The 12,621-nt window shown below is 39.1% G+C and overlaps 1 protein-coding gene across 4 annotated transcripts in view; it reads left to right on the plus strand.

The window, feature by feature from the left end:
• Window positions 1–764: 764 nt before the first annotated feature.
• Window positions 765–12,621, plus strand: part of FYB1 (FYN binding protein 1) — a 171,220-nt gene continuing 159,363 nt past the window's right edge. For 3 of the 4 annotated variants that reach the window (XM_059878759.1, XM_005221607.5, XM_059878758.1), the window contains exon 1: window positions 765–820. Coding sequence is in view for 2 of the 4 variants with exons in the window: in XM_005221607.5 (XP_005221664.2) it covers window positions 818–820 (3 nt within the window). In the remaining 2 variants the exon portion in view is untranslated. Of the gene's footprint in view, window positions 821–1,724; window positions 1,937–12,621 lie in introns of all 4 variants that reach the window. The other variant, XM_059878760.1, reaches the window with a different exon arrangement.

Below are 12,621 nucleotides of genomic sequence, written 5' to 3' on the forward strand. Positions count from 1 at the left end.
AAAGGAAACATCCACTTACTAAAGAATTTTTATTGTCATGATAGTAATTAGTATTAGTTCAGGATCAAACAAAAAAAACTGATGCCCCTCTACTAGGTTAATGTGGTAATACACACAAGATTTAGAAATTTGCAACCCCAAATTAAGATGTCAGTTGCTAACAAATATTACCAAAAAATTAACGCATGAACCTAGACTGTTATGTACTTTATATTTTTAATTAAATGAATAACATCCTATGATAAGGTTAAAACATGTCCTGCATTTAAATATTGATGAGATAGATTTAAATGCATTGAACTTGATGATTAAAATTATTGTTATCACTTTATTCTTTTTAAGATTATAGTTCTGTTTTAAACAAGTATTATATACTCAAAATTGAAAAGTCAAAAAGTCAGCAAAGTACAAAACAAGGATTATTTATAATAATGTCACCACCGAAGTCAATCACTGTTAACATGTTAATATGAATCCTCTACAAACTCATTTTATATATAAAATGGGTTAATAACATACACAGAATTTACTATTCAGACACTTTTTAAAACTTCTGTGTCAATCTTTAAGCTCTACCTGTAGCTGTTTTCATATCAGTGAGGCATAGTAACTGGATAAACCTGGCCAGTTACACAAATGTTCTGAGGGCTGAGATAATATGCAAATAAACCTTATATATCAATGTGTGAAAACTGGACAGACCACAGGGTTCAAAAAAGGAAGTACTGTCTGCATAGCTAACTTGCACATTCACTGTCCAAGTTACAGCATCTTCGGAGTCGCCGTGTGCCACGCACATCAACTCTTTCATAAAAAAATGGTAAGTAAGAGATTTTATGACTCTCCTTGGTCTCCTAGCAAACATCTGATCTTTTCTACATAGAGCAGAGAGGGCCGGGTGTGCCTCACGGGCAGGTCCTCCAAGCCTCTGGAATTTTTTGCTTATCTCATCGTCGTTCCCTTTGTTAAAAAAGTTGCTAAGGCGTTATACCAGTTGAGAGACTGTGGCTGCAGGAGTTCCCTTTTCTGATTCTAGCTTCCGAACAGAGGAAGAGTTATGCCTTAAAGAAAGAAAAGCTACGTTCTTTGTCTTTGCTTCTTAAGATGGTTGGTTTAGAGCCACAGTGCAGTCAAGTTTCCTTTCATGAGCACTTTGGAAACCTGAAGAAAACTCCCGTGATATACATTGGGCAATATTGCTGAAGATGAGTGTCGTTTTGACAACATAGTGAAGTTTTACAAGAGGAGTTCTTTTGTTTAGAAAAATGCAGTTTAGGGGCTTTCCCTGGTGGTCCAGGTATAAAGACTACGCACTCCAAGGCGCACGTTCAATCCCTGTTCTGGGAACGAAGAGCCCACATGCTCCTACAACATGGTCAAAAAACAAAATTTTAAAAAAGAAAGAGAAAAAAATTAATTTGGTTATTTTAATTAAGAGAAGCAAACAAAATCCAAATAGTCCAAATCTTAGGGACAGTTTGTGTTCCAAATTTAATAGAAAGTCCTAATGTGGAGCACACTTAAAATCATGACCGGGTTGCTAGTGTGCCATAAAAACTAGCTTACCCCATAAGGAACCTAAACTACAGCCTTAATATTCTGCTAGTTTCCTATTATTTCTCTGTATAATTGACTGTGTTCTCATACATGTGGTGTTCTTAGGCTCCCAAAGTCCAGAAGAGAGATAACTTTTTAATTCCGCACAACTTTCCCCAACTCTACAGCTCACACAAGACGAAACGGAGAAGGAAACGGCAACCCACTCCAGTATTCTTGCCTAGAGAATTCCATGGACAGAGGAGCCTGGTGGGCTACAGTCCATGGGATCACAGAGTCGAACACAACTTTGTGACTGAAAAATCTCTCCGTATGGAGAAGATGACAGCCTTTGCCACCTCCCCGTGGGAAAATGGGGATGAGGCGATGATCCCTACAGGTACTCGGTTGGGGTCAAGAGTGCACTCTGTAGGCACTGGAATGAACAGGGTAAAGAATTCATGGCACAAGTTTGTAGTCTGAAATCCTGTGAGCCAAAATGGGGAAAGTGCAGAAGTGGCTCAGATGGTAAAGAATCTGCCTTCAATGCAAGAGACCTGGGTTTGACCCCTGGGAAGGGAAGATCCTCTGGAAAAAAGAATGGCCACCCACTCCAGTATTCTTGCCTGGGAAATGCTATGGACAGAGGAGCCTGGTGGGCTTCAGTCCATGGGGTTGCAAAGAGTCAGATACTACTGAGCAACTATCATTTTCACTAATGTTTCCAAACTCTGTCTGCAGATCTAGGATTCTTAGAAAAGATCTTGACCTTAATTGCCATATTCTCTTCAAAAATAAGTGAGGGCCTTGTGGTTTACAGGGTTATTTGAATTTTCTTAGGGAACACAAGATGGTAATAGAAGAAAAAAAGAAAGGTTTAATTGGATAGTGTGTTTGATGTCTTACATAATGTTTTCTTAAGAGAGTACAATCTTATTGTAAAAGTAACACATTATTAAAGAAAATTTCTTAGAAATATAGACATGCAGAAATGACACAATACATATTTTCTATAGTTCTATCACCTGGGGCAATCATTGCTAAATTAGTATAGATCCTTCTGAAAGTGAAAGTGAAAGTGAAAGTGAAGTCACTCAGTCGTGTCCGACTCTTTGTGACCCCATGGACTGTAGCTCACCAGGCTTCTCCATCCATGGAATTTTCCAGGCACGAGTACTGGGAGTGGGTTGCCATTTCCTTCTCCAGAGGATCTTCCCTACCCAGGGATTGAACCCAGGTCTCATGCGTTGCAGGCAGACGCTTTATCATCCTTCTAGAATTTTGTCATTTAAAATGTATCTTATAAATTTTCTGTAAGTACTATCATACTTTATAAACCATTCCCTTATCTGCTTTTTAATTTAAAATATCTTGAATAATATCTGAGTTATGAAAGCATTTTTAATAATGAATCATTTTTAATGACTGCACTGTATTCTGTAATTTATTTTAATTGGTTCCATATAGTTGGACATTGAGATTGTTTTTTGTTTTAATTTACTTTCTTTATGGTCATACAGATAAGACTATCATAAACATTCATTTATGTTAGTTACCTAATTATTTTCCATTGCAAGAAATGCTAAAAGAATAAGTAGATTTAAAAAAACAGATATATTTTGACTTTTAACCAAGTTACCCTCTTGTAAAACAATATATTTTAATTTTACCTCCTATATAGTGAAGGCTTCCCTAGTGACTCAGTGGTAAAGAATCCACCTGCCAATGCTGGGGATGCAGGTTCAATCCCTGGGTCGGGAAGATCCCCTGTAGAAGGAAATGGCAATCCACTCCAATATTCTTGCCTGGGAAATTCCATGGACAGAGAAACCTGATGGGCTACAGTCCATGGAGCTGCAAAAGAGTTGGACACAACTTAGCAACTAAACAACAAAAACAACAAAACTATATAGTGACATGGTGCACGGATTTCCCAGTTGCAATAATGATATATGATGCCTATCTTTGTGGCTTATCAGTTCAGTTCAGTTCAGTCGCTCAGTCGTGTCCGACTCTTTGCAACCCCGTGAATCGCAGCACGCCTGGCCTCCCTGTCCATCACCAACTCCCGGAGTTCACTCAGACTCACGTCCATCGAGTCAGTGATGCCATCCAGCCATCTCATCCTCTGTCGTCCCCTTCTCCTCCTGCCCCTAATCCCTCCCAGCATCAGGGTCTTTTCCAATGAATCAACTCTTCGCATGAGGTGGCCAAAGTACTGGAGTTTCAGCTTTAGCATCATTCCTTCCAAAGAAATCCCAGGGCTGATCTCCTTCAGAATGGACTTATCAAGGTTATACTTAAAAAGGAAGTAGATTTCCTTTAGTTTCTCTCTCTCCAACATTGCCTCTGACATTCTATAACAAGTTGCAGAAAGACAGGTAGTATATAAAAGGAAGGAAAAAAACTACTTTTTCTCCTTGGGAGACATCATAGATCAGTCAAAGGCTGTATTTCTACCTTCTTATTCTCTGCTTTCTAGTTGCATGGTTTTTTCATAAATCACTTAAGCTCTGAGTTTGTTTCCTTATCCAACAATGATGAAGATGATGATGATAGTATCTTGAAGGGTTGTTTTAAAGAGAAATAAGATTGTAATTATAAAGCACCCATTAAAGTGCAGGCAGCCGCCAGACACTGAATGAATGTTGGTTTCTTTCTTTCTAGCCCCAAATAAATGATTTCCTAAGGAGGTATAAAGACTCCTAATGAACACAGGAAGATGATAATAATGTCCATTAACATTTGTGAGCCTTGGCATGAAAAAGTAGTGAAAGCGTTAGTCACTCAGTTGTGTCTGACTCTTTGTGACCCCATAGACTATAGCCCACCAGGCTCCTCTGCCCATGGATTTCTCCAGGCAAGCATACTGGAGTTGGTTGCCATTCCCTTCTCCAGGGGATCTTCCCAACCCAGGGATCAAATACAGGTCTCCTGCATTGCAGCTAGATTCTTTACCATTTGAGCCACCAGGGAAGCCCAGGCCTTGGCATCCACCATCTCATTAAATCCCTAACAGGTCAGTTCAGTTCAGTTGCTCAGTTGCGTCCGACTCTTTGTGACCCAATGGACTGCAGCATGCCAGGCCTACCTATCCATCATCATCTCCCGGAGTTTACTCAAACTCATGTCCATTGAGTTGGTGATGCCACCCAACCATCTCATCCTCTGTCCTCCCCTTCTCCCTCTTTCAATCTTTCCCAGCATCAGGGTCTTTTCAGATGAGTCAGTTCTTCATATCAGGTAGCCAAAGTATTGGAGTTTCAGCTTCAGCATCAGTCCTTCCAAAGAATATTCAGGACTGATTTCCTTTAGGTTGGACTGGTTTGATCTCCTTGCAGTCCAAGGGTCTCTCAAGAGTCTTCTCCAAAACCACAGTTCAAAGCATCAATACTTCAGTGCTCAGCTTTCTTTATAGTCCAACTCTCACATCCATACATGACCACTGGAAAAACCATAGCCTTGACTAGACGGACCTTTGATGGCAAAGTAATGTCTCTGCTTTTTAATATGCTGTCTAGGTTGGTCATAACTTTTCTTCCAAGGAGTAAGCGTCTTTTAATTTCATGGCTGCAGTCATCATCTGCAGAGACTTTGGAGCCCCCCAAAATAAAGTCTGCCAGTGTTTCCACTGTTTTCCCATCTGTTTTCCATGAAGTGATGGGACCGGATGCCATGATCTTAGTTTTCTGAATGTTGAGTTTGTTTTTTTTTTAATTTAAATTTATTTATTTTAATTGGAGGCTAGTTACTTTACAATATTGTATTGGTTTTGCCATACATCAACATGAATCTGCCATGGGTGTACATGTGTTCCCCATCCTGAACCCCCCACCCACCTCCCTCCCCATACCATCCCTCTGGGTCATCCCAGTGCACCGACCTCAAGCATCCTGTATCCTGCGTCGAACCTGGACTGGCAATTCATTCCTTATATGATACTATACATGTTTCAATGCCATTCTCCCAAATTTAGTTCTTCTTCACTTTCTGCCATAAAATCCCTATCACCTCCTTGCAAACAGTTACTGCTATTGTTCCTGTTCTCTATCTGAGAAAACTGACTCTTGGGAAGGGTGACTCCCTGACTCACAGCCACACAAGCTGCTGAATGCTGGGACTGGAATTTGAGCACAATTCTGTCTGCTCTCAAGGCCTGAGCTTTTCTGTATTATGCTGCATCTGAGGAAAAGTAGGTACCAAGGAAGATAGTGGTTTAAGAAAAGCCCGGGACTGGTTTTTAGGAGTGCCAAGGACCTTTCCTGAGGCTGGTGACCACCTCTGTTAGATCTGGGAGGCATTGCTTGTAACTTCTGCTAGTACCATTATGAATTATCCTATTGTCAGAATGATCACTTTACAGAAATCTTCTTGCAGAACTGTTGGGGTGGGAGACTGAAGGGGTCGCTGGCTTTGTGGCTCTCCACCCCAGGGCTCAGAAAAAGGGTTTCAGTGATCAAATACTTAGTCTTTCTGTAAGCTCTCTGTTACTGGTGTAACTAAGCCCGCCTCTTCCAGGTTAAGTGCCGGAAGCAGGTATTAGAAAGTGGAACCACATGGTGGCCCAAGTGGTTATTGAGAAATTCACCTGTTATCACCCTCTTCCTGTAACTTACTGGTAGAGGAACTGTAGAAACTTGTGGGAATTAGGTAGAAAAGTACATGGGGTTTTGTGAGGACAAGGACATAAGCTATAATGAACAATGGATTTCAGCTACCTGGTGGCAGGGAGTGCTGGCTTTACAGTGGGATCTTGACTCAGTCTTGCCAGCTCTTTCTCAAGTCGCTTAGTAAGGGTAAAGGATTGGCTACAGATTCCTTGATGTTCTTTATAATATGATTCTACATTTTAGAAGCAGAAGGACAAAAAAGTAAGATTCTACTTCTTAAATATCTGATCCTGTGGAAATTAACTTAATTTGAAACTTTAAACAAAATATCTCACTTCACAGCCCGAAATGGAAATAATAGAATGATAACTGTCCACATGACAAATACTTTTAGGCACATTTCAAGTCATAGATTTCCTGAAAAAGAGTGAGGAGAAAATAGTGAATCATGCACAGATTTTTGTAAGTTCATAGTTAGTGGGGGGAAACATCTTTTACCAATAAACCTTAGAATGTTTAAGAAATGAAGTATAAAATTGGTTTGAGGGTTTTATTCATTTGTTTTGCTCCTTTCAGTCAGCTCGCAATTTGCATGTGAGCTACTTACAGAAGAAATGTGTTACCACTCTTTATTTAATGAAGGCTTATTGAGCCCTTGTTCCTTGTTGGACTCTGCTGGACAAGAATGCAGGGTGAAAAAGATGGTGAGGGCCTGACTTCTTGGAGCTCACACTGAATGTGGTGAGTCTAACTTTAGCACACATCTGAATATCCGGAAGGGTCGGAGATGGAGCCTGAAAATTTGCATTTCTAGGTGATATTTTCAGGTGATGCTGATGCTGCTAGTCCAGGGACCACACTTGGAGGACCACTGTTCCCTGGAAGATGGAAAGCTGATTCAAGTAAAGTCAAGCGAAAGTGTTAGTTGTTCAGTCGTGTCTGACTCTTTGTGACATCATAGGCTGTAGCCTACCAGGCTCCTCTGTCCATGGAATTCTCCAGGCAAGAATACTGGAGTGAGATTCCAGGGGATCTTCCCAACTCAGGGATCAAACCCAGGTCTCCTGCATTGCAGGCAGATTCTTTACCATCCAAGCCACCAATTCGAGTAAACATATAAGTAAAATACCAGGTAGTGAGCTCTGAAGGAGGTAAATAAGGAGCTGAGACAGAACATAAGAAGGAAACATCCTCTTTAGATACCAGTCTGGTCTTTGATGAAAGGGAAGGGAAGTCGCTCAGTCGTGTCCAAATCTTCGCGACCCCATGGGCTGCAGCCTACCAGGCTCCTCCGTCCGTGGGATTTTCCAGGCAAGAGTACTGGAATGGGGTACCATCGCCTTCTCCGGGTCTTTGATACAGTAATGTTTAAACTAAAGCCCTGGTTTTCAACCCTGGTTGCACATTGAAATCAGGTGATTACCTTATAAATCATACCTATTCTCAAGGCCCCAGCCTAGAGTGGTTAAATCGAAACCTTAGTGTATAAAGTGGGGCCTGGTGCAGGTTGAGAATTCTGGCACCAAAGATTGAGAATAAGCTGGGCACAGGGAATGTGGCAGTAAAGACCATTTCAGGCACAGGAAATGGCAGGTACAAAAGACAAGAGGTAGGAGAGAGTTTGGATCTGCAAGAATACATGAGGCAGGAGGAGAGGAGAGGGGCAAAGAGGTGGCTTCTAGAAAGAGGCAACTGTCACAATTTGCTGGATTTCCAGGGCCATGACAAGGAATTTGATCGTATTTTGTTCCCCTCTGGCAGCCACTGGAGACTCCCAAGCAAAGGAGTCCGTGTCATTGTCTGATTCACATTTTTGAAAGGAGGGTTTTTTCTGAACTGATGCACATCCTTTCCAGATGTCCTTGACCATGATAGGGGGCTTCATTAATTCAACTTTTCGAATTGACTTCAAAAAGTCAATACTGACTTTTTCTCCCTCATACTTTAAAACCGTGAGCCTCAGATTTAAACACAGCCAAGAGTTTAAATTGTGAAGGATTTCTGAGGGGAATTAGTTTTTGATCCCATAAATAATTTGAGGGGCTACAATGGAGGCTCAGTTGAGAGCTGGTATCCCAGGCTAATTAGAGTATGAAATCTGAGCTATAAGAATCCCTCTGGGAACTAGGTTTCCTACCCAGTTCTTTCATGGAGGGGGAGAGCAGTGGTTCTTGTCTTTATCATGTAAGTTGGAGGGGGTCAGTCACAGTTCTGAATGATAGGCTACTGTTCCCCAAATAGAAGTCCACATACCTCCACACACTCCCTTCACATGCACACCTACTCTCTACTCTTGATCTGTATATCCTCTGCTTCTGCAAAACGGACTACCTCCCTTTTGCTGCAAGATCTGTACCAACGTGTTTAAAAAAAAAAAAAAACTCCTCTGTTATGACAAGCAAGTTTTGAGCCAAGATTGAAAAGTTCAAATTATATGAGATCTCATTCATCACAGGTCAATGCACGGAGGAGGAAATGAGAGGCACTTTAGAGCACATTTGTGTAGACACTAAATGCTCAGCAGCCTTGCTCTTGAAGCAAATGGGTGGGGGCTCCAGCTCCAGGTTTGGTAACTTCAATATAATATCACTTCCCTAATTCTTAGAGATGCATTTCATCTGCCCTTTCTTTCCTCCTGTACCCTTCTCTTCTTAAAATACTGTAGCATGTTAGGAAACAGCGTGACAAATGTTCGCATACTCACACCCAGAGTTCATGCATATTATTGTACCATTTTGTCATATTATTGCCATTTTGCCAACTTTTCAAAAAGTAAAAAAGGCAAAGTTGAAGCGCTCATTTTACCCTCCCCAGTTCCATGCCCCTCCCTCTACAGGTAGAGAAATGTCAGCTCTGAGAGTGACACCTCACCTTCCCTAACATGTTTTTATATTTTTATTTAATCTGCCTGTATCCATAAGATACCATATAAGAGTGATTGCCCACTTTGCTTTTCTATGATTTCTGCATTTGCATTCTTTTATCTTGACATTGGTATGTTTTCAGTATATATGCATTTGGACACATGCAGCTCTAGTTCCACCTATTTTATTTCTGTGTAATTATATTATTTATTTAGTCATCTATTATCCGATGTTGAATTTGTTGTCATTATTTTCCATCTCAAACAGTACTAGAATAAATATTCTTTTGCATAAGGAATCTGGGCACCTTTAAATTTACTGAATTTAGCAAACTTTTCTCTGAAATCATTGTAACAATTTATCTCTTGCTCATCTTTTATGAGATTTCCCATTTCTCTACATCATCCCTAAAACTTGGTATTGCCAGATTTACTGATAGAGTTTTGAGAATTTATTATTATAGGCAAAACTTTATTCATTAAAATTTTTTTAAATGAACTGTACTTGATTTACAATACTGCTGTTTCAGGTGTGCAGCACAGTGATATATCTATATATATTCTTTTTCAGATTGTTTTACATTATAGGTCATCTCAAGATACTGAGTATAGTTCCCTGTGCTATATGGTAAATCCTTATTGTCTATCAATTTTATACATCGTGGTGTATATCTGTTCATCCCAAACTCCTGGTTTATTTCTTCCCCTCCTTTCCCCTTATGGTAACCATAAGTTTGCTTTCTATGTAAATAAGTTGATTTGCATTATTTTTCTCGATTTTTTAGATTTCACATGTAAATTACATCACATAATAATTGTCTTTCTTTCGCTGACTTTCTTCACTTAGTATAATAATCTCTAGGTCCATCCATGTTGCTGTAAATGGCATTGTTTAATTCTTTTTTTGTTACTGAGTAATATTCTATTAAATATAAATATAGATACAAATATATCACATCTTCATTGTTGACTCATCTGTCCATGGACATTTATGCTGTTCCCATGTCTTGGCTATTGCAAATAGTGCTACTATGAACGTTGGTTTTTATGCATGCTTTTTTAATTAGAGTTTTTGTCTTTTCTGGATATTTGCCCAGGAATGGGGCTGCTGGACGATATGGTAACTCTATTTTTAGTTTTTAAATAAAACTCCATACTGTTTTTCATAGTAGCAGCACCAACAGTGTAGGAGGGCTCCCTTTTCTCCACACCCTTTCCAGCATGCTTTCTGTGTAGACACTTTTTCTTTCTGTTTGTTTATGTACCTTGGCTGTGCTCTGTCGTTGTTGCTATGCGCAGGCTTTCTCCAATTGTGGTGCACATACCTCTCTAGCTGTGTCTCTCAGGCTTAGTTGTCCTGTGGTATGGGAGATCTTAGATTCCTGACCAGGGATCAAATTTGTGTCTCCTGCATTAGAAGGTAGATTCTCAACCACTGGACCACCAGAGAACTCCCCTGTAGACTTGATGATGGCCATTCTGATCGGTATGAGGTGATTCCTCATCATAGTTTTGATTTGCATTTCTTTAATAATTATTGATATTGAGCATCTTTTCACATGCTTGTTGATCATCTGAATATCTTCTTTGGAGAAATGTCTGTTTAGGCCTTCTGCTCATTTTTGATTAAATTGTTCATTTTTTTATATTGACTTGTATGAGCTGTCTGTATATTCTGGAAACTAGACTCTTGTTGGCATAGCAAAACTCATTTTTGTTTCAATTTTCCTGATTACTACTAAGATGGAACATGTTTTTGTAAGTTTATTGACCATTCAGGTAACCTATTCTATAAATTCTCCTCATGTGCTTTGTTCATTTCTTATGGATTATCTTTTCATGTTGATTTATAGTAATTCCTTATATATTCTAGGCATTAACTCTATGTCATTTATGAAGGGAACGTGTTAGTCACCCAGTCATGTCCAACTCTTTGCAAACCCATTGACTCACTGTAGCCCACCAGGCTCCTCTGTCCATGGAATTTCCCAGGCAAGAATACTGGAGTAGGTTGCCATTTCCTTCTCCAGGAAATCTTCCCAACCCAGGTGTTGGGTCTCCTGTATTGCAGGCAGATTCTTTACCATCTGAGCCACCAGGGAAGCTCATGTCAGTTACATGCATTGTTAATTTTATGCTTTGAATCTATGGCTTCTTTTTTATTTTATTTTTAGTGTCGCTGTTTTATATGCAAGTTTTAAATCTTAATGCTGTCAAATTTTAAAATAAGTCTATCATTTCTGCTTTGATGTCAGTTTTAAACAGTTATTCCCTACTCTCAAATATTAAAGCTATTTTCCTCACCTTTCCTCTAAATATTTTAAAGATTTTATTTTCACCTTTAGGTCTTTAATAATCAGGTCTTTATAGCTGTGAATGACTGATTGTCAAGTACTATCTAGTTCAGTCTCTTTTTTCACCTACTTCCTTCTGTTGCTTCCTTTGTCGTATGTCCAGTTCCCATATATGTGTGACTCTGTTTCTAAGCTCTTAACTCTCATATATTGTTCGATCTGTATACTTCGTAAAACTCCATATATAGCATTATTCCTCACATCTTACTCTTGGGCTCTGGATTCATATATCTTCTTACCCAAGTACACTAGCTCTTACTTATTGTTTAACAATTTCTACTGCTTTTTAGTATTTCTGTTTTTATTCTCTCAAACACAACAAGAATCTTAATACAATGCAATTACCCATTGAATATAAACTTCCAATCCAATTCCTAGTTCTTAACACTTTTACTTGGAAGAAATGTACTCCACTTTTATCCACATTTAATCAGCCAGAATAAATCGTGTAGTCATGCCTCAGCTAAAAAGGACATAGATGTAGGGAAGTATAATCTTTATGCATTCAGGGTAATGGCAGAGATGGGTACCCATTTGAAAGAAGAATAATATTATATACTACAATGTATATTGAGTTTTGTATGACTAAAAACTGTTTCATTTTAATTTCAATCTTAAATGATAGCTTAGCCATATATAAATATTCTAAATTGATATTACTTTTACTCAACACTTTACAGACTCACCTCATTGACTTCCAGTGTTGCTGAATCATGTGCTATATAAGTCTAACCGTCTTACCCTGTAGGTAAAATTCTGTCATTCCTTTCAAGATGTTTCTTTGTCTTTATGTTTCACAGCTTTACTGTGCTTCATAGACATGTGAACTGATTTTTATTTATCCTTCTTGATACTCAGAGTTGCAAGTTAAAGCAAAGATCTACAATATTTCTGTGACGAGCCAATAGTAAATATTTTAGGCTTTTTAGGTTTTGTGGTCTCTGTTCCAACTATTCAGCTCTATCATTGTAGCATGAAAGCAGCTGAAGACAATTCATAAACAAATGGCTGTGGCTGCATTCCAATAAAACTTTATTCACAAACACTGGTGGCAGGCTGGCTTTGGTCCATGGGCTATAGTTGTCAACCCCTGATGTAAAGCCTAATTATTTTCTTTAACTCTATAAGATTCTAAGCTATTACTTCTTCAAAAACTATTACTCTATCATTTCCTCCTTCCTAGATTGTTTTTTTCTCTAGCATCCCTGTTACTCTAGTGAAAGCTGGATAGATTCAATCTATCCTATGTGATTATAAC

This window comes from Bos taurus, chromosome 20 (genome assembly GCF_002263795.3).
Source record: "Bos taurus isolate L1 Dominette 01449 registration number 42190680 breed Hereford chromosome 20, ARS-UCD2.0, whole genome shotgun sequence".
Taxonomy (NCBI): Eukaryota; Metazoa; Chordata; class Mammalia; order Artiodactyla; family Bovidae; genus Bos; species Bos taurus.